At 46.9% G+C, this 22,970-nt stretch overlaps 1 protein-coding gene across 2 annotated transcripts in view; it reads right to left on the bottom strand.

The window, feature by feature from the left end:
• LOC135595151 (probable inactive DNA (cytosine-5)-methyltransferase DRM3) overlaps window positions 1-22,793 on the bottom strand; it is a 56,437-nt gene extending 33,644 nt beyond the window's left edge. Inside the window, exons 1-3 of one of the 2 annotated variants that reach the window (XM_065085697.1) lie at window positions 22,720-22,793; window positions 22,004-22,067; window positions 21,798-21,920 (exon numbers count right to left, since the gene is read on the bottom strand). In XM_065085697.1, the coding sequence (XP_064941769.1) occupies window positions 21,798-21,920; window positions 22,004-22,067; window positions 22,720-22,778 (246 nt within the window). In that variant the 5' untranslated portion in view covers window positions 22,779-22,793. The other variant, XM_065085698.1, reaches the window with a different exon arrangement.
• Window positions 22,794-22,970: the final 177 nt, after the last annotated feature.

Here is a 22,970-nt window from a genome sequence, read left to right as displayed (position 1 = left end):
ATTCAGCGACGTCACCTCTCTCTTCTCCCAAGCGGGGCGACGTCGCCTCGTGTATATATATATATATATATATATATATATATACGTCACCGAGGCGACGTGACGTAACCTTTCATAAAAATATTTATATATAAAAATATATATTAATATATATATATATATATATATATATTTCGTCCGGTAACTGGCGATCCGTGTACCGATCAGCTGACGGACCGATACGTACCACCCGGTAGAGGCGATATTATTCGAAACTGTATACCAAGGTAGGCAATTTCGAATGATACCGGCCGATACGGGCGGTACGTACCGGTCCGACGGTATACCAGTATGCAGACCGCCCGCAACTGGGCGAAACGTTTAAAAGCGTCGCGTATCAAACGATACGGGGTAATATCGAGCGGTAACGATCGAATACCAAGCGGTACATACCGGTCCGACGGTATATCGGTACGCGGACCGCCCGCAACCGGGTGAAACGTTTAAAAGCACCGCATATCAGACGATACAAGGTAATATCGAGTGGTAACGGTCGAAATTCGACCGTTACCACCTGGCACAACTCGGTAACAGTCGATTTTGACCGTTACCGCACTGTAACAGTGCTACAATGCTCCAACGGTCAAATTAACCGTTGGAGCACTTTCTTATAATATTTAAACCCTTCTTCTCCCCTATTTCACTCCAATAGATTCTCGTACTCTCTTAAACTATCTCAAACTCTTTTTTCTCTCTTAAACTCTACAAAACAAGGATTTGTAAATTCAATCGAGGTTAATTTGGGAAGATTAAGAGGAAGAACTTTCTAATCAAGAGGTATGTATTCTCTTTCTTTAATTAGAGAGTAATTAAGATCTTCAATATTATGATTAGTGTGTCATGCATATTAAATATTAAAAAATATTTATGATAGTAAAATAAGTTTAATTAGGTTTTATTAAAATTATTTAATGCTGCGATTAGTCATTTTAATGATGATTTAATTGAAATTTGTTCGATTTTATGTCAATTCAATATGTTTAATACCTATTAGGGTGTTTGTCATGTTTATAGTGTTGTAAGAGAAGTAATTAGTGAAAAATTAACTATGTTAATCATATAATTAGTGTATCTAATGATGATTTTATCATAATTTGAATCATATTGGATCAAAATTATATATTTAATATTTCCTTTATATGTTTGACATATATATGATGGTAAAATAGGTTTAATTAGGTTTTATTAAAGTTATTTAATGCTGCGATTAATTATTTTAATGATGATTTAATCAAAATTTGTTCGATTTTATGTCAATTCAATATGTTTAATATGTATTAGGGTGTTTGCCATGTTTATAGTATTGAAAAAGAAGTAATTAATGAAAAATTAACTATGTTAATCATGTAATTAGTGTATCTAATGATGGTTTTATCATAATTTGAATCATATTTGATCAAAATTATATATTCAATGTTTCTTTTATGTGTTTGACATATATATGATGGTAAAATAAGTTTAATTAGGTTTTATTAAAGTTATTTAATGCTGTGATTAGTCATTTTAATGATGATTTAATCGAAATTTGTTTAATTTTATATCAATTCAATGTGTTTAATACCTATTAGGGTGTTTACCATTTTATAATGTTGAATAAGAAGTAATTAATAGGAAATTAACTATGTTAATCGGGTGATTAGTATATCTAATGATGATTTTATCATAATTTGAACCATATTGGATCAAAATTATATATTTAATGCTTCTTTTATGTATGTAACATATTTATGATGATAAAATATGATTAGTTATGTTATAATAAAATTATTTAATGCTGCGATTAGTGATTTTTGATCGATATTTGGTCAATTTAATATGTTTATACTTTATAGTTTATTTGATTTAAATTTGGTAGGATCATGACACCAAAGGTACAACCACATGATGATGCATGGGTTCATGCCCGAAAGATAGATGAGAATCGTCATCATTGGCAATGTATTTATTTTGACTACATCGACAAGGGTGAAGGAATAACTTGGGTGAAAATGCATTTGGCTGGCAAGTATCCTGATGTTGCAAAATACAAGAAGGTTCCGACGAAGATCCGTAAATTATTTTAAAGCAAGCTACAACAAGCAAAGGAAAATACATTAAAAAAAAAAAGCAAGAGTTGATGAAGAATATTATAGGGCTACACAGGAACCAGTTTATGATCGGTATGAGGGTTGCGACGATCAAGTCGACCCGGATCTCACAGTTGGGATTCGTGCATCATTGGAGAATCAATATACGGTCGATGAAGCAATGAGGCATCGACGACCTGACTCACTATTGGAGCACGGCAATGGTAGTGGAATCCAGAGGTCGACCAGCATGAGACAACCAATTGCTCCTTCTCAGTTAGGCCGAACTAGTAGCATGAGGTATGGTGGACTCCGTGGTTTTATGAGAGGTCTTGGCAGGAGGTCCGCATCAGATATTGTTGATATTGATTCGCAAGTCTCCCCCACAGACACGGATTGACGATGCATACACAAAAGAGAAAAAAGGGGATATTGGGAAGGCAATCTCAAAATGGTTCAACTTCCACAGGATTCCAGCCAACACAACCCAAGGTCCATATTATTAGAGCATGGTCTCTTCTATTTAAAAGTCTGGCACGGGGATCCAACCTCCAACACCAAAGGAGATTTACGACGTATACTTAGATGAGGAGGTGATAGAACTAAAGGATTGGATCAAATCCTTCAAGAGGCAATGGGACGAATATGGGGTGACACTGATGTGTGATAGTTAGATAGGACCAACAAAAATGAGTACAATCAACTTTCTTGTTTATTGCAACAGAAGAGTGGTGTTTCATAAGTCTGTTAATGCTTCTGAAAAGATCCAAGGTGCAAACTAAAATGAGAGCTTGATGGACACTATAGTAAAGGAGATTAGACCACAGTATGTTATCCAAATAATAACAGACAATAGAGCGAATTTCAAAAAGGCTGGTTTGCAATTGATGAAAAAAAAAAAAACTTTATTTTGGACTTCATGCGCAGCTCATTGCATAGACCTACGCTGAAGGATATTGGTGTGTAAGATGCAGTCAAGAATTGTATAGCTCGAGCACAATCAATTACAAAGTTTATATATAATCATCATTGTGTCCACGCTTTAATACAAAAGTATGTAAACGGTATGATACTCCGACCTGGAATTACTCGGTTTGGTACCAATTTTATTGCATTAAAATCATTACAGCAAAAAAGGCATGGCTTGAAGGCAATGGTCACCTCACAAGAGTGGTCTGAATCCAGATATTCGAAATTGAGCGATAGAAAGAAGATAGAAAAGTCCATTCTTTCCTCTAGATTTTGGGAGACTACGGTAGAAATTATAAAAGGTGTGGAACCACTTTATATTGTCCTCCGTAAGGTCGATATGGACAAGCGTCCACAGATGCCGTATCTTAAATATATGCTGATTTCAACAAGAGAGGAGTTCGGAAGAGCATTTAAAGATGATTTTAAGGCCGACCAATACGTACGGATCATTGATCGTCAGACCAAAGTTCATATGGATCAAGATATCCATAATGCAGGTAAATTCATATTCAGAATAATCTAATTTATTATTATTTAGATAATAAAAAATCATAGTAACAAAATTATGTCTTGCAGCGTATTATCTAAACCCAACAATTCAATATTAATATGCTCTCGGAACGCAAAATAATTTCCTAACGACACTACGAAATATTATATATCGGCTCTTGTTAAACACTACTGATGCAGCCGATGCTCTTATGGAGGATCGATTATTTCAAGAAACAGTTGGTTCATTCTTCGACGTTGTAGTTGTATCGTGTCGTTACACTATGGATCCTGGTGAGGAAAAGTTATATATATTGATTATCAATTATATTTAATATTAATTATTTGTTATGCTAATAAAATCTTATTTATATCTTTTTGCAGTCGAGTGGTGGCTACAATTTGAAGGGGATGCACCACATTTAACGAAGGTTATCGTTCGTTTACTTTCACAAACAACAACATCTAATGGTTGCGAACGTAATTGGTCAACGTTTGCATTGATTTATACGAAGGTCCGCAACAAACTCTCCTACAGACGGTTAGAGAAACTAGTATATGTCCATTATAACATACGGCTAAGATTGCGATGTGCTGAGTTGGATAAGGAGCTAGAGGAACCAGATATTGATCTCATTGACCTCCAATTCTACAACGAAGATTCAGAGCCAATGTTAGATTGGGTTGAAGCAGCAGAGAACCAAGAGGATCCTCTACTTGATGAGGCAGGAGATCCTCAGTGTCCTTCACATTTTATCAACAGGTGGAAAATCCCCCTCGATTACAACGTGGTAGGAGTCAAACAACATCGAGTCAAACTGCTCGAGGAACTACAAACACCCAACGGTCACAGTCGTCCGCCCAGCGTGCAAAGGCAAAGGGGAAGGCAGTAACATCAGTTGCATCGTTGGAAAGAATCAAGTCGGGCGACGAGACACCTTCACAATCACATTCAGCAACTCGCTCGGTCCAGAGACATAATAGCAACACGGACAGTAATGCCTCGACGGATGATGGCGGTGATGTCGGGCAGTCGTTGGTCTCGTCTACACAACTTGAGGGTGGTGCATGGACTGAGGAGCAATATTTTACACATGTCACCCAAGATTCAGATCATAGAACTCGACAAGGTACTGGTCAAGTTTATACGCGGAAGGGGAAGGGGAAGGGGAAGGGGAAAGGGAAGGCAGTGGATGAATTTGAGCAAATGCGACAGAGCCTACATGATATAGACACAGAAAGAAGCTCATCGTATTCACAGTCATCGTATTATGGAGAATCATACGGGCAACAGCAGTATGGTGATAGTTGGTCATCCTTCTCTAAGCAACAGAATGATACAGAGCAGCAGATCAGTAGCGAAAGTAGAAGCTAAGTTCGCGTCTTTAGCCGCAAGGGTGCCTCACGCCTTAGGCAATTCCAGCTAAGGCCGTGACATTGTGGTATCAGAGCGGGCAAGCACTTCGAGCGAGCAGCGAACGAACTTCGCAACTTCACCATGGCAAAGCATCGTGGCGAATCAAGCAAGACGGGGCAAGCCGGACCCTTGCCCCAAGCAGCCGCAGGTGGGCTGTAGGTGCACACTCGCTCTAATGCTGTTGGAGCCGCTCAAGAGGAGCGCGGCAGCGAACATGATGAGCGAGAAGTTGGCTACTCTCCGCGAGCGGAGGAAGCACAATCTAGAGCGCTAACTGGGAAAAAGAGTCATAAGGAGAGACTCACAACGGCGGAAACCCGCCTGGATGTTCTTGAAGCGAGCATGGAGGAACTCTACCATGGCCAACAAAGACTTGTTGGGGTAGAGAGTTCGCAAGAGGAAGCGGAGTCCAGGATCGACAAGGTCGAGGCCCTAGTCGACCGACTGTCTGATGACACCAAAGACTCCGTACAACACTTACAGGATGTTGTGGCGGAACTCACTACAAAGGTGGCCATGCTCACAAGAACACTAAATGCAGGAGGAAGCAACACCCGCGTTGCACCGCCACAAAATTTGAGGGCACCTGAGCCTCATGGATATGGAGGGGCCAAAGATGCCAAAGAGCTCGAGAACTTTCTGTTCGACATGGAGCAATACTTCCGAGCTACAAGGCCCGATTCTGAAGATACCAAAGTTTCTATAGCAACAATGTATCTGAACGAAGATGCGAAACTTTGGTGGCGAACTCGTTGGGAGGAGATCCAACAAGGTCGATGTCGAGTCGACACATGGGAGGGCTTGAAGCGGGAGTTGAGAACTCAGTTCCTACCGGAGAACACAGAGTTCGTCGCAAGAAGGAAGTTGAGACAACTCCGCCAAAGTACCACCATCCGAGACTATATGAAACAATTTTCTGCACTAATGCTGGACATACAGGACATGTCCGAGAAGGACAAGTTGTTCAGCTTCCTCGATGGTTTGAAACCATGGGATCAACAGGAGCTAAATCGAAGGAATGTTTCCTCTGAAGACCCCAGCAAGAAGGAAACAATCTTCAGGCAATCGCCCTCCAAAACATTCTCGAGGGAAAGAGCTCGGGGGCGAACAAAAGAAGAAGAGCTCCCACAAAGGGCCGAACCCGAAAGGCAAGGCCTCAAAACCTGGAGGATGCTTCTTGTGCGAAGGACCGCACATGGTAAGAGAGTGCCCACAAAAACAGGCACTCAATGCTTTGACGGCTTCCATCCACCCCCCCCCCGATCGGACAAGGGCAAAGCTGTTGCTCTTAGTTTGAGCAGTTCTGAATCCAGCAGCGACGACGAGGAGTCGCAAGCACCCCGAATGGGAGCAATGCGTTTGTTGAACGCTATGCGGGGTCAAGTGGGGGAGAACATTAAGACAAAGGTACAAAAAGCAGGAAGTAGTGAGCTGATGTATATGGACATCAAGCTAAATGGCCAAACGACCCGTGCAATGTTGGACACGGGCGCTACCCACAACTTCATAGTTGATCGTGAAGCACAGCGACTTGGGTTGACCTTGGAGAAGAGCCCAAGCCGAATGAAGGCGGTGAACTCAGAGGCCAGGCGAATCTCCAGGTTGGCGAAGGGAGTTCCCATCAAAATCGGGACTTGAAGCGGAAACACCAACATGATGGTCGTGCCACTGGACGACTTCCAAGTGATTCTTGGAATGGAGTTTATGCACGCGGCGAAGTTGGTGCCGATGTCGTTCTTGAACTCCCTATGTATGATGGGAGGCGATGACCCCTGCGTGGTTCCCGTCTCTCGGAGAGGAACTAAGGAGCCCCAACACATTTCGGCATTACAACTGAAGAAAGGGGTGCGAAAAGGCGAATTGACATTCGTGGCTGCTATGAAGCTAGAGCCACTCAACGAGGAGGCCATTCAAGAACCTGCTATGGTGGCGAACGTCCTAAAAGAGTTCAAAGACGTTACGCCACCCGAGTTGCCGAAGACTCTTCCACCACGCAGAGGCGTGGATCACAGCATCGAGCTGGAGCCAGGAGTGAAGCCTCCAGCGAGACCACCCTACCGCATGCTCCCGCCAGAGTTGGCAGAACTCAGGAAGCAGTTAGGTGAACTACTAAGCGGTGGTCTCATCCGCAGCTCTAAAGCACCTTTCAGAGCTCCAGTTCTTTTCCAGAAGACACAAGATGGGAGCCTCCGATTATGCGTCGACTACCGAGCCCTCAACAAAGTAACAGTGAAGAACAAGTATCCCATCCCGCTCATTGCGGACTTGTTCGACCAATTGGGCAAGGCTAAGTATTTCTCAAAACTCGACCTTCGGTCGGGGTATTGGCAGGTGCACATTGCTGAAGGGGACGAAGCGAAGACTACCTGTGTGACCAGGGATAGAGCGTTTGAGTTCTTGGTGATGCCTTTCGGCTTAACCAACGCTCCGGCCACATTCTGCACTCTCATGAACCAGCTATTCAAGGAGTATTTGGATAAGTTCGTGGTCGTCTACTTGGACGATATCGTCGTCTACAGTCAAACGCTCGAGGAGCACGTCAAGCACCTTCGGACGATTTTCAAGGTTCTCAGCGAGAACACTTTGTACGTGAAAAGGGAGAAATGCTACTTTGCTCAAACTGAGATCTTATTCTTGGGGCATCGAATCGGTGATGGCTCCATTCGAATGGATAAGTCGAAGGTGCAAGCAGTTGCGGAATGGCGAACTCCAAAGAAGGTGCTAGAGTTAAGATCCTTCCTTGGTTTCGTCAACTACTATCGACGCTTCATAGCGGGATATTCGAAGCTGGCAACCCCACTGACGGAGTTACTGAAGAAGGAGCAGCCTTGGAAGTGGTCTGACAAATGTAAGTTAGCATTCCAAGATCTGAAGGCTGCTGTTCTAGAAGAACCGGTGCTCAAATTGCCGAACTATGGAGAGCCCTTTGAAGTCCATACAGATGCTTCGGACTTCGCTATTAGGGGGGTACTCATGCAGGAAGGTCATCCGGTGGCCTACGAGAGCCGCAAACTCAACGAGACCGAGCGGCGATATCCAGTGCATGAGAAAGAGATGACAGCAGTGATCCACTGTCTACGAGTTTGGCGACACTACCTCCTTGGGTCGCGATTTGTGCTGAGGACGGACAACATCGCCCTGAGCTATTTCCAAACTCAGAAGAAGCTCTCCCCAAAGCAGGCGCGATGGCAGGACTTCCTGGCTGAATTTGATATGGCAATGGAGTACAAGCCCGGGAAGGCGAATGTCGTGGCCGATGCGCTGAGTCGGAAAGTGGAATGCGTGAATGCCGTACAATTGGAGGGCAGAGGCCAAGCAAGTCAGTTGCACTCCAACTTCCTTTCCCGAATCAGGGATGGACTGTATAGTGATCCCCAGGCAGTTATCCTGATGCAGCTCATCAAAGAAGGTAAGGCACGACGATTTTGGGTCCAGGAGGGACTTGTTTACACAAAAGGGAATAGGGTTTATGTTCCCCGAGTGGACAATTTAAGGCGTGAGCTCTTAAAAGAGTGTCACGATTCCCTTCGGGCTGGACACCCAGGCATTCACAAAACGTTGGCTCTCGTGGAGAGGGCCTTCTACTGGCCGAAGATGGGGATTAATGTGGAGGAATATGTTCGAACATGCCTTACTTGCCAACCAGACAAGGTGGAGCAGCGGAAGCCGATGGGACTTTTGGAGCCGTTGCTCGTACCAGAAAGGCCGTGGGAGAGCATTTCCTTGGATTTCATATCAAGCTTGCCACCTGTAGGGGGACTCGGATCGATACTCGTGGTGGTCGATCGGTTTTCAAAGTATGCAACTTTCATTGCTGCTCCCCTACACTCTTCAGCAGAGGAGGCGGCCAAGCTGATGATGAAGGATGTAGTGAAGTATTGGGGAGTCCCGCACAATATCATTAGCGATCGAGACGCTCGGTTCCTGGGACGATTCTGGACCGAGCTCTTCAAATTGTTGGGGTCGAAGTTATACTTCTCTATAAGCCTCTACCCCCAAACGGATGGGCAGACTGAAAGGATAAACTCGCTCTGGGAGCAATATCTCCGGCACTACGTGAGTGCCAATCAACGAGATTGGGTGAAGCTGTTGGACATTGCCCAATTCTCCTACAACTTGCAGCGGAGCTCTGCATCCAACAAAAGCCCCTTCGAGATCATTACAGAACAACAACCGTCGACTCCGCACACCATGGAAATTGGGTATACTGGGAGTAGTCCATCAGCCTACCATTTCGCAAAGGAGTGGCATCGAAATGCAGATATTGCGCGGGCTTACTTGGAGAAGGCGGCAAAAAGGATGAAGAAGTGGGCAGACTTGGGAAGGCGGCAAGAGTTCAAAGTTGGCGATTTGGTGTTGGTAAAGCTCCAACCAGCATCACTCCAATTCTTTAGGAACAAAGTCCACAAAGGATTGGTGCGCAAGTATGAAGGGCCCTTCCCAATTATCAGCAGGGTAGGCAACGTCTCTTACAAGTTGCAGCTGCCGGCGTGGTTCAAAATTCACAACGTTCTTCACGCCAGCAACCTAAAAGCCTACCACTCGGATCCGCAAGATGCTTCCCGAAGTGTTCCAACTCGGCTACCTCCCATCACAGCCTCCTACGAGAAGCGAGTTGAAACCATTCTGGCGGACCGCAAGATAAAGCTACCTAACGGAGCTGAGCAAACAGAGTACTTGGTGAAGTGGCCAAAGCTTCCCCGAACTGAAGCCAGTTGGGAGCCTGAAGACGCCCTGCGACATGAAGAAGAAGTCATCAACAACTACCAACAAGCGTCGACGAGGGCGTCGACAGTTTAAGTGGGGGAGAATGTCACGAACGATCGTCGCGCACCCGCAACAACTCCGTTCAACGAACCGTTCGTCGCTCGCACCTGCATGTACAGCTGCTTGACAGCATGTTTTCTCTTGGTTTTGGGTCATTTTGCTTGTAAAAATGTAAATTTGAACAAGCTGCAGCATTGCAAAGCGACCGCTCACCGAACCTAGCAAACCAACCCCAAAACAGCCCAAAACAGCTCTGTTTTCGCGTGCCGCGGGAGGGTTGCAGTAATCTGCCTCCGCTCACCAAAACGTCAGCCATCTCAGCCCCTTTGAACCCCCCGGGTGGCACAGGGCTGGATGGGGCTTCGGTTATATACTGGGCGTTGAACTCTCTTTCGCAAGTTCGCACGTGGCCTTTACGGGAACTTGTTTTCGCGCCCGGGACCAGGTGAGCGACTGTTTGTGGGCTTGCAGCTGTTCGTTCATCCTTCTAAAGCCTTGTTTTCTCCCTCTCCCTCTTTTCTCTTGTGCACGCAAGGTGCTCGTTGAATTGCTTGTAAAGCTTCCCCTTTTCGTGAGACTTCGGGACATGTCCGTTGCTCGTTCTTTCGAACTAACCAACTTTCTCTTTTACAGGTCCTTCGGGACCTGCGAGAGGTTACAAGTGGGCTGATTCTTGCGGAGCAATATCGCAAGGGCGAAGCGCGACTTAGGCAACGCAAGCTAAGTTCGCGTCTTTGCCACAAGGGTGATTCGCGACTTAGGCAACGCAAGCTAAGTTCGCGTCTTTGCCACAAGGGTGATTCGCGACTTAGGCAACGCAAGCTAAGTTCGCGTCTTTGGCCACAAGGGTGCCTCACGCCTTATGCAATTCCAACTAAGGCCGTGACAACCCGGGGGGTTCAAAGGGGCTGAGATGGCTGACGTTTTGGTGAGCGGAGGCAGATTCTAAAAATCAGCCCGCGGCACACGAAAACGGAGTTGTTTTGGGCTGTTTTGGGGTTGTTTTGCTCGGTTCGGTAAGCGATCGCTTTATAACGTTGGAGCTTGTTCGAACTTACATTTTTACAAGCAAAATGACTCAAAACCAAGGCAAAACAGGCTGCTAAGTAACTGTACATGTAGACGAGAGTGACGAACGGTTCGTTGAACGGAGTTGATGCGGGTGCGCGACGACCGTTCGTGACATTCTCCCCACTTAAACTGTCGACGCCCTCGTCGACGCTTGTTTGTAGTTGTTGATGATTTCTTCTTTATGTCGCAGGGCGTCTTCAAGCTCCCAACTGGCTTCAGTTCGGGGAAGCTTTCGCCACTTCACCAAGTACTCTGTCTGCTCAGCTCCGTTGAGTAGCTTTATCTTGCGGTCCGCCAGAATGGTTTCAACTCGCTTCTCGTAGGAGGCTGTGATGGGAGGTAGTCGAGTTGGAACACTTCGGGAAGCATCTTGCGAATCCGAGTGGTAGGCTTTTAGGTTGCTGGCGTGAAGAACGTTGTGAATTTTGAACCACGCCGGCAGCTGCAACTTGTAAGAGACGTTGCCTACCCTGCTGATAATTGGGAAGGGCCCGTCATACTTGCGCACCAATCCTTTGTGGACTTTGTTCCTAAAGAATTAGAGTGATGCTGGTTGGAGCTTTACCAACACCAAATCGCCAACTTTGAACTCTTGCGGTCGCCTTCCCAAGTCTACCCACTTCTTCATCCTTTTTGTCGCCTTCTCCAAGTAAGCCCGCACAATATCTGCATTTCGATGCCACTCCTTTGCGAAATGGTAGGCTGACGGACTACTCCCAGTATACCCAATGGCCATGGTGTGCGGAGTCGACGGTTGTTGTCCGGTAATGATCTCGAAGGGGCTCTTGTTGGATGCAGAGCTCCGCTGTAAGTTGTAGGAGAATTGGGCAATGTCCAACAGCTTCACCCAATCTCGTTGGTTGGCACTCACGTAGTGCCGAAGATATTGCTCCAGGAGCGAGTTTATCCTTTCAGTCTGGCCATCCGTCTGGAGGAGGAGGCTTGTAGAGAAGTATAACTTTGACCCCAACAATTTGAATAGCTCGGTCCAGAATCGTCCCAGGAACCGAGCGTCTCAATCACTAATGATATTATGCGGGACTCCCCAATACTTCACCACATCTTTCATCATCAGCTTGGCCGCCTCCTCTGCTGAACAGTGTAGGGGAGCAGCAATGAAAGTTGCATACTTTGAAAATCGATCGACCACCATGAGTATCGATCTGAGTCTCCCTACAAGTGGCAAGCTTGATATGAAGTCCAAGGAAATGCTCTCCCACGGCCTTTCTGGTACGGGCAACGGCTCCAAAAGTCCCACCGGCTTCCGCTTCTCCACCTTGTCTTGTTGGCAAGTAAGGCATGTTCGAACATATTCCTCCACATCAGTCCCTATCTTCGGCCAGTAGAAGGCCCTCTCCACGAGAGCCAACGTTTTGTGAATACCTAGGTGTCCAGCCTAAAGGGAATCGTGACACTCTTTCAAGAGTTCACGCCTCAAATTGTCCACTCGGGGAACATAAACCCTATTCTCTTTTGTATAAACGAGTCCCTCCTGGACCCAAAATCGTCGTGCCTTGCCTTCTCTGATGAGCTGCATCAGGATAACTGCCTGGGGGTCACTATACAGTCCATCCCTGATCCTGGAAAGGAAGTTGGAGTGCAACTGACTTGCTTGGCCTCCGCCCTCCAATTGTGCGGCATTCACACGTTCCACTTTCCGACTCAATGCATCGGCCACGACATTTGCCTTCCCAGGCTTATACTCCATTGCCATATCAAATTCAGCCAGGAAGTCCTGCCATCGCGCCTGCTTTGGGGAGAGCTTCTTCTGAGTTTGGAAATAACTCAGGGCGATGTTGTCTGTCCTCAGCACAAATCGCAATCCGAGGAGATAATGTCGCCAAACTCGTAGACAGTGGATCACCACTGTCATCTCCTTCTCATACACTGGATACCGTCGCTCGGTCTTGTTGAGTTTGCGGCTCTCGTAGGCCACCGGATGACCCTCCTGCATCAGTACTCCCCCAATAGCGAAGTCTGAAGCATCTGTATAGACTTCAAAAGGCTCCCCATAGTCTGGCAATTTGAGCACCGGTTCTTCCATAACAGCAACCTTCAGATTTTGGAATGCTATTTCACATCTATCAGACGGCTTCAAAGGCTGCTCTTTCCTCAGTAACTCCGTCAGTGGAGTTGCACGCTTCGAGTACCCCGCGATGAAGCGTCGATAGTAGTTGACGAAACCAAGGAAGGATCTCAACTCTGGCACCTTCTTTGGAGTTCGTCATTCCGCAACCGCTTACACCTTCGACTTATCCATCCGAATGGAGCCATCACTGATTCGATGCCCCAAGAATAAGATCTCAGTTTGAGCAAAGTAGCATTTCTCCCTTTTCACGAGCAAAGTGTTCTCCTTGAGAACCTTGAAAATTGTCTGAAGGTGTTTGACGTGCTCCTCGAGCGTTTGAATGTAGACGACGATATCGTCCAAGTAGACGACCACGAACTTATCCAAATACTCCTTGAATAGCTGATTCATGAGAGTGCAAAACGTGGCCGGAGCGTTGGTTAAGCCGAAAGGCATCACCAAGAACTCAAACGCTCCATACCTGGTCACACAGGTAGTCTTCACTTCGTCGCCTTCAGCAATGCGCACCTGCTAATACCCCGACCGAAGGTCGAGCTTCGAGAAATACTTAGCTTTTCCCAACTGGTCGAACAAGTCCGCGATGAGCGGGATGGGATAATTGTTCTTCACTGTCACTTTGTTAAGGGCTTGGTAGTCGACACATAATCGGAGGCTCCCATCTTGTTTCTTCTGGAAGAGGACTGGAGCTCCGAAAGGTGCTTTAGAGCTGCGGATGAGACCACTGCTTAGCAGTTCACCTAACTGCTTCCTGAGTTCTGCCAACTCTGGTGGGGGCATGCGGTTGGGTGGTCTCGCTGGAGGCTTCACTCCTGGCTCCAGCTCGATGTTGTGATCCACGCCCCTACATGGTGGAAGAGTCTTCGGCAACTCGGGTGGCATAACGTCATTGAACTCTTTCAGGACGTTCGCCACCACAGCAGGTTCTTGAATAGCCTTCTCGTCAAGTGGCTCTAGCTTCATCGCAGCCACGAAGGTTAATTCACCTTTTCGCACCCCTTTCTTCAGTTGCAACGCCGATATATGTTGTGGTTCCTTGGTTCCTCTCCGAGAGACAGGAACCACGCAGGGATCGTCGCCTCCCATCATACACAGGGAGTTCAAGAACGGCATTGGCACCAACTTCGCCGCGTGCATAAACTCCATTCTAAGAATCACTTGGAAGTCATCCAATGGCACTGCCATCATGTTGGTGTTCCCGCTCCATGTCCCGATTTTGATGGGGACTCCCTTCGCCAACCCGGAGATTCGCCTGGCCTCCGAGTTCACTGCCTTCATTCGACTTGGGCTCTTCTCTAAGATCAACCCAAGTCGCTTTGCTTCTCGATCGGCTATAAAGTTGTGGGTAGCGCCCGTGTCCACCATTGCACGAGTTGTTTGGCCATTGAGCTTGATGTCAACATACATTAGCTCGCCACTTCCTGCTTTTTGTTGCCTTGTCTTCGGGTTCTCCCCCACTTGACCCCGCATGGAGTTCAACAAACGCATGGCTCCCATCCGGGGTCCTTACGACTCCTCATCGTCGCTGCTGGCTTCAGAACTACTTGAACTAAGGGCGACAGCCTTGCCCTTGTCTGATTTGGGAGGGTGGATGGAAGCTGTTAGCGCATTGAGTGCCTGTTTTTGTGGGCACTCCCTCACCATGTGCGGTCCTCCGCACAAAAAGCATCCTCCAGGTTTTGAGGCCTTGCCTTTCGGGTTTGGCCCTTTGTGGGAACTCTTCTTCTTTTGTTCGCCCCCGAGCTCCTTCCCTCGAGAATGTTTTGGAGGGCGATTGCTTGAAGATTGTTTCCTTTTCCCTGGGTCTTCAGAGGAAACAAAGTCGGTGAGCCTTTCTGCAGCAGCAATTGCCCCGACCACATCGGTAACATTCCTTCGATTTAGTTCTTGCTGAGCCCATGACTTCAAACCATCGAGGAAGCTGAACAACTTGTCCTTCTGGGACATGTCCTGTATGTCCAGCATTAGTGCAGAAAACTGTTTCACATAGTCTCGGATGATGGTACTCTGGCGGAGTTGTCTCAACTTCCTTCTTGCGACGAACTCAGTATTCTCCGGTAGGAAATGAGTTCTCAACTCCCGCTTCAAGTCCTCCCGAGTGTCAACCCGACACCGACCTTATTGGATCTCCTCCCAGCGAGTTCCCCACCAAAGTTTTGCATCTCCGTTCAGATACATTGTTGCTATAGAAACTTTGGTATTTTCAGAATCGGGCCTCGTAGCTCGAAAGTATTATTCCATGTCGAACAGAAAGTTCTCGAGCTCTTTGGCATCTCTAGCCCCTCCATATCCATGAGGCTGGGGTGCCCTCAAATTTTGTGGTGGTGCAACGCGGGTGTTGCTTCCTCCCGCATTTAGTGCTCTTGTGAGCATGGCCACCTTTGAAGTGAGTTCCGCCACAACATCCTGTAAGTGTTGCACGGAGTCTTTGGTGTCATCAGACAGTAGGTCGACTAGGGCCTCGACCTTGTCGATCCTGGACTCCGCTTCCTCCTGCTAGCTCTCTACCCCAACAAGCCTTTGTTGGCCATGGTAGAGTTCCTCCACGCTCGCTTCAAGAACATCCAGGCGGGTTTCCGCCGTTGTGAGTCTCTCCTTGTGACTCTTTTTCCCAGTTTGTCACGGACAAACTTCGAAACAAGGTGTTTGATGTAATGCTTATATCTGTCCATGTGTGTTGGCATGTTCATGCCTTGTACAGCATGTAAAGGGGCGGCCGAAGGCTTAATAGTCCCACTTTAGTTGGGTTGGTGGCCTCTTTAGGCTTGTAAATAAAGGTTGTGTCATGTGGACACGTGCGAGAGCTTTTCGATCTGTAATGGACCATTTTACCCTTTGTTGTGCCACTGTTCAGAGCTTGTAAAGTCTGTTTGTAATTTGCATTGTCTATGAAGTGTTTTTCGGACATGTCTGCTTGTGGATCCCGATTGAGGCGTTCTCTCTAACCCGTTCTCTCTTTTGGAGGTCCTAAGGGACAATGGGAGGCTGACCTTTGCGGACGGACACGCAAGGGTGCCGCACAACTTAGGCAAAACCAGCTAAGTCCGTGTCATATGGTATCAGAGCGGGACAAGCACTCATAGAAACACTTAGCATGCAAACGTGGGGGACCTAGCGGGGCTGCATTGAGGGCAGTCAGCACACGCGCGACCGTTTGGGGGAAAACGGGCATGGAGATGTAGGGAAAAGGAGTCGCTCAGAGGAGCGGGCATCTGAAATTGGCATTCAGAGGAATGGCCAACCCTTCGCGCAAGAGGCACCACGAGAACAGGCAAGCTTGGAAGAATATGGAGCGCACAAAGGTTGGGATGGCTGAGTTTGAGCTACGGCTCAACGTTGACAACTATACTTGATGGTGCTCTAGGCAAGCAAGGCGCTTGGCAAGAATGAGACCATCCAAGGTGGAATGAGTTGCTTAACGACCAAAAGAGTTATGCAAAGCTCACAGAGGTGAGGGGAATTGCTAACTCGAAGAAGTTGGTACTCATGCATGGGCTTGTATGCGGACGATGGAATGTTCGTGGCCATCCCAAGGCGGTCGAGACTCGGCGCCATGGAGCATTGAAACTTTCTCTTCGGCATGCGAAGGATACGTCCGGAGGAGGCTGAAGCGTGCAACGAGTTCACCATGTTGCTAGGCCTTGAGGGGTGCAGCGGTGGCTGTATTGACGTGGAGGCGCAATCTAGCAAGTGCGTTTGCAAGAGGCATAACAATGCACAGTTTGTTCAACAGATCAGAGTAGTCCAAGGGGATGGTGGTCTCCGAAACGAAGAGAGATGTTGCTCCAATGGGACAGTTATCCAGGAGGGATAAGTCTCGGCACTCCAGAGGGAGAATCATGTGAGACGGACTTCACATGTTGAGGAGGAGTACCTCACAAACAACAACTCCACGAAGCTCAATGGACCGAGCAAGCAGCGAGGAGTTGCCGCATGATCTCGCTCGAGAGAATGCATTGGTGGATGCATTGCGAGATCAAGTGGGGGAGCGACCTGAAGCAACTTAAATGAAGGCACACTTGGAGTCGATGTGGAGATCGAACTCAAGGGAGGGCTGACCCATGGAATGGTGGGAGCGAGGGCCACCATCGACTCAATGCGAAAACGAGGAGCGGAGCAACTTGGGGGTAACTTGGCGAAGTTCCCCAAGCCGCATGAAGGGAGCCAGCAGAGAAGTTGGAACATGGAGCAGAGGCACAGTGCTTTTCTTAGACAGAGGTCAAGGACATGAGCTCTTACAGAGGCAAGAGCAGGATCATGTTGTTCCATGGGTCCTTCATTATGACGGAGTGGACTCATCGTGCATGGTGCCAAAGACGAAGGGAGCTTCTGGGCACATGCACCTTATCTCGGAGGAGCATTTGATGGAGGAACTAAGGTGACTCAATTTGCAGAGGCGAAGTTGAGTTCAGAAGACCTTAGCACGGGGCAAGAGGACGCAGAGGCGGGTACTCTTGAAGAATATGCCACAGTGTTGCCATTCGAGTTGCTAGGAAGGAAGCGGTGCGCAGCGGAGATTGTGCTGGTAGGGGCAGAGGCCCAGGATCCAGACAATGGTGCACAAATTATAGTGAAGTCGGTGGACTTCGGGAGCTACTAGGCGACGGACTGTCCTAGAGCGGTGCTTCATCTAGGTGTGACCCAAGAGTGGGTGGATGAAGGTCGATTGCCAGAGGAGCGAACAAAATCGAAGGTGGAGGAGACCCTGCGATGTTTTGGCAAAGGCCACACATTGAGGGTTCACAATTCGAGTTTATTCCACAAGGATCAGAATGCAATGGAGATGTCACCAGGAGGCGACATGGTGCAGCGGATCGTGGTGGAACAGTTCGTGGCAATGCGATACACACGACTGGTGTCCCGTGAGGGATGAGATCATATGGAGGTATGATCGGGAGCTACTGGGAGCTCCGCTTTGGTGAACAACACTACGGCAAGAAGGGCTATGGATTCAAGGAGTGAAGGCCATGGTACCGCAGAGGCGGGTCTTCCGGGCGTGCACCGAATTTTGCATCGGATGAAATCCTTGGTCATCAGCATATGGGGGCTGGGTTCCACCAAGGTAAAAGTTCGAATGCAAGTACCAGTGAGTTCCATGGGAGGGACTTGATCATGCAGAGGTATGATCGAAGCAGCTGGAGAGTTGGACTGCTCCAGAGCTCATATTCGCTTAAGGGAGCCCGACAAGTCAGAGGACAAGGTCGAGTAAGCGAACGTTACTACCAAGGAAGCTAAGGAGAACAGAATTGGTGCAAACCCTACAACGCGATGGCAGAGGCCATGCATGGGAGTTGCAGTCTGTCTTTCCATCGACCAAACAGACTGCTTGGAGAACACAGAGGTGTTGAAGCAGGGGGTCGAAAGGGGCGAGGAAGCGACGATGAGTCTAGAGGGACTTAGCTACCCAAAATCAAGCATCAGTTAGAATGGATGTGGACTCAGAGGAGTGCCACGGAAACATATCTACTGATCGTGAAGAAAAGGGATGCAGATGCGAGGCGACGGATAGTAGTGCCATGGGCATGGCAGCGCCATGGTACCGCAGAGGCAGGACTTCCGTAAAAGTCATTGATCCCTTGCTCTCACGGAGGGAGAGCGCTTGGTCGTGAAAGGGGCCGAGGAGGTGGAGCATGCAGAGGCAATCTCCAAGTACCGAGACAAGGCTGAAGGGCAGAGGCCAAGAAACTTCGTAAGACCGGTGTCAACAAGTTTCTCATCAAGATAGCCGTAAGTGAAGGACTTCGGGTCATGCAAGAGTGCACGACCAAGGAACGAAGCAGGCAGTACGTGGTGCTGTACCTTTGCTACTCAGTGGAGTAGGCGGCAGGGTTGATGGAGAAGACGGTACAATCCCAGAGGCGACCTCATCTATCAGAGAATTACTCCAAGTTGGGGTGAAAACTTCCCGCATTCCAGAAGTTCAATGGCATTGAGAAGGTGAATCACAGTAGCTAACTCAACGCAAGGAGTGCAAACACTTCAAGTGCTTCAGAAGTGTGAGCAAAGAGCAGGCGAAGGCCAGTAACCAGCTCGATGCATGAAGTACAACCTCGAGGAGGCGGGCGAAGTCAAGTAACCTTTGCCTTCTCAATCCTTAAGAGAATGGGCGAAACCGAGTACCCCAATTCTCTTATCTATCCAGCAGAGGAGCGCTGCACAAGTTCAAAGACCCTTCGAAGATAATGGAAGACAATAGTTGTCAAATCCTCACCAACGGTGATCAGTGCTACTGAGAGTAGATTGTCCGCTTCATTTCCCAACGAAATGCCAATCGAAAGCGGAAGTGATGCGAACCTACTTGGATGTGACAACTAACTGAAAGAAGAGTCAATGAGCATATTTTGTGGAGGAAAGACCCAAAACTTCAGAAGTTTGCGAGGCGATGCTCGTTAAAGCTCCAACAAGCATCCACCCAGTTCAAGCAGCATGTGGAAATTTTGAGAAACTGGCGCAGTAAGAATGGTCTTTTCCTTCATTTGGTGGATCCGCAGGAATCAACGAGGATCAACACAACTCAACCAACCCCACACCAGAGTCAGAGTCATTGGCGAGTTGAAGCAGCATGGCGGATCAAAGGTTCGACTACTCAAAAACAGCAGCGGAGAGCAGCTGGGAGTCAGGAGGCGCATTGCAGCTAGAGCAGAAGATTGAAGACTCAGCAAAGGCGAAGAGTTGCAGTGTTCACTAAGGCTTCGACGAGGACGTCGAAGGGATAAGTGGGGGAGAATGTCACGAACAAACTTCGAAACAAGGTGTTTGATGTAATGCTTATATCTGTCCGTGTCTGTTGGCATGTTCATGCCTTGTACAGCATGTAAAGGGGCGGCCGAAGGCTTAATAGTCCCACTTTAGTTGGGTTGGTGGCCTCTTTAGGCTTGTAAATAAAGGTTGTGTCATGTGGACACGTGCGAGAGCTTTTCGATCTGTAATGGACCATTTTACCCTTTGTTGTGCCACTGTTCAGAGCTTGTAAAGTCTGTTTGTAATTTGCATTGTCTATGAAGTGTTTTTCAGACATGTCTGCTTGTGGATCCCGATTGAGGCGTTCTCTCTAACCCGTTCTCTCTTTTGGAGGTCCTAAGGGACAATGGGAGGCTTCGGGGAGGCTGACCTTTGCGGACGGACACGCAAGGGTGCCGCACGACTTAGGCAAAACCAGCTAAGTCCGTGTCAAGTTGGCGCTCCAGATTGTGCCTCCTCCGCTCGCGGAGAGTAGCCAACTTCTCGCTCATCATGTTCGCTGACGCGCTCCTCTTGAGCAGCTCCAACAGCATGAGAGCGAGTGTGCACATGCAGCCCACCTGCGACTGCTTGGGGCAAGGGTCCGGCTTACCCCGTCTTGCTGGATTCGCCACAATGCTTTGCCATGGCGAAGTTGCGAAGTTCCTTCGCTGCTCGCACGAAGTGCTTGCCGGCTCTGATACCACAATGTCACGGCCTTAGCTGGAATTGCCTAAGGCGTGAGGCACCCTTGCGGCCAAGACGCGAACTTAGCTTGCGTTGCCTAAGTCGCACTTCGCCCTTGCGATATTGCTCCGCAAAGATCAGCCAACTTGTAACCTCTCGCAGGTCCCGAAGGACCTGTAAAAGAGAAAGTTGATTAGTTCGAAAGAACGAGCGAAGGACAAGTCCCGACGTCTCGCGAAAAGAGGGGAAGCTTTACAAGCAATTCAGCGAGCACCTTACGTGCACAAGAGAAAAGAGGGAGAGGGGGAAAACAAGGGCTTTAGAAGGTTGAACGAATAGTTGCAAGCCCACAAACAGCTGCTCATCGAGTCCCGGGCGCGACAACAAGTTCCCGTCAAGGCAACGTGCGAACTTGCGAATGAGTGTTCAACGCCCGGAACTATACCGAAGCCCCATCCAGCCCTGTGCCACCCGGGGGGTTCAAAGGGGCTGAGATGGCTGACGTTTTGGTGAGCGGAGGCAGATTCCAGAAATCAGCCCGCGGCACACGAAAACAGAGCTGTTTTGGGCTATTTTGGGGCTGTTTTGCTCGGTTCGGTGAGCGGTCGCTTTGTAACGTTGCAGCTTGTTCGAACTTATATTTTTACAAGCAAAATGACTCAAAACCAAGGCAAAACAGGCTGCCAAGTAACTGTACATGTAGAGGAGAGTGACGAACGGTTCGTTGAACAGAGTTGATGCGGGTGCGCGACAACCGTTCGTGACACATCGGTACAAGGTAGTATCGGGTGTATGCCTTATTTCGAGTTCTGCTCATTTTACCCTAGTTTGTGTATCGGCAAGCTGCTAGACCAGTGAATATTGTCTATGCGGAACCATACTGGATGGTATTGCAAACCTTACTTGTTAGTGTCCGTGCTCAAATAAATGTAAATGTGATATACTGTTAAATGTTTGTCTGCATGTGACCATTTTCCAAAGTTTTACATCTAAAACTATATCTACAAAAGAATTACAAAGTTCAAGTACAAAATGCAAGACCACATCATAAATAATATCAAATGTGTCCAGTTTATTAACAACATTTCTTGTCAATTTCTTACAAGAACAAGAGCAATCCTTTTTTTTTTTAATATATTAAATCACCAAGTATGTACATGCATGTGTAAAGCCATGTTATGGACACTTTTTATGACATTAAAAACAGGATAAGTTACTTAAAACATTTTTTCCTTATAACAAGCTCGATCTTTCTTTTGCTCTCTTATGTGAACTGAATCACCAAGCATGTGTGTACATGTATAAAACAAAGGTAAAGCATTATCATAGATCTTGTTTTAGTTGCAACCAGGGAATTTCTGGTACAAAAGTACCAAAAAGTTCTCAGTCAAACAAAATATAAAGCATGGAACATGTTTAAATTTCCTATTAACGAGAACCTAAGAAAACAAAAGAAGCAGACCTCTAAAGCACAGTACACTACCTCATCTTCTAAGTCTGGCGCAGAGCCTGGTTTCAAGTCTGACCAAGTAACTTGCAATCTTTGGCGTTCTAGAATTTCAACATCAGAAGAACTACCGCTGTCTGTGCAATCTTCTACCTTGACCTTAAAATAAAAATGAGGTAAAAAGCATAAAAATAAAACCAAAAAGTAGCAAAAAGGATGCCATTCCTGATTCCACTAATTACCATTTTGCTGCAACTTTGTCCTCTTACATACGAAACTTTCAATAGCTTTTGCAAGATCGACCTTCTACAAGACCAAAAGAAGCACAAAAGACCCGTCTCAGTAACAAATCATCAGGAATGGCTCATAATTGAACCTTCGGTAGCACAAACGTAGATTTTTATATATGGGGACCCATTTACTAAAATCATAAAAAATAATTTATCGGAAAAAAAAAAACAAAAGAAACCTTTACTGTAACCAACCATGCAAAAGAAGGAATCGTAGTTTACAGGAACAATGCAGTGAAAAATATAAGATACATTAAGAAGATGAACCAACTAATGTGGTTTACAGAAAGCACTAGACATTGCGGTTCACAGGAACAAAGCAGTAAAACAACGGCAATAAACCATTCTTTCAAACATCCCATAATTCTTCAAAACAAAAAACAAAGGCAAACGTATTATCGCTAAAATAACAAATAAAAGAAAAAAATAAAAGGCATAAGGACGAGAAAACTTTGTATTTTATGGGTTTCAGAAGCTAAAATACCACGAGAAACCAAAACCCTTGTGCTGCAAGAAACAGAAATCCAACAATCTTCGATAATACACCCGAACGATGCGCAAAAAAGAATTAACGACGAAGGGGCAAGTAAATGGGATCCCAGGAGAGAGAGAGCCGGCGAGTAAAAGAGATCGGTAAGAAGTGTGGAGGATGAACGAATCCGATGAACCTCAATTTTGGCACTTGGGTCGGTGAACTGACGTCTCGTTTTGGGATATTCAGGTACATAAATATAAAGAGGTCGAACCTTTTTATCCGAAATGACGATAGTACCCACTAATACTGCTTGTATGACCGAAGCAAACCTAAAGGTCGAGAGGGTTGGGGAGCTGTCTAAACTCGAGATATATATATCTGCGTTGTTTTCTCTTTTTAAAGGGGCAGAACGTCCATTTTTACGTTATTCTCATAGAACATATT

The sequence above is a fragment of the Musa acuminata genome, chromosome BXJ1-10 (assembly GCF_036884655.1).
Source record: "Musa acuminata AAA Group cultivar baxijiao chromosome BXJ1-10, Cavendish_Baxijiao_AAA, whole genome shotgun sequence".
Classification (NCBI taxonomy): domain Eukaryota; kingdom Viridiplantae; phylum Streptophyta; class Magnoliopsida; order Zingiberales; family Musaceae; genus Musa; species Musa acuminata.
This window is presented reverse-complemented; position numbering and strand designations above follow the sequence as displayed.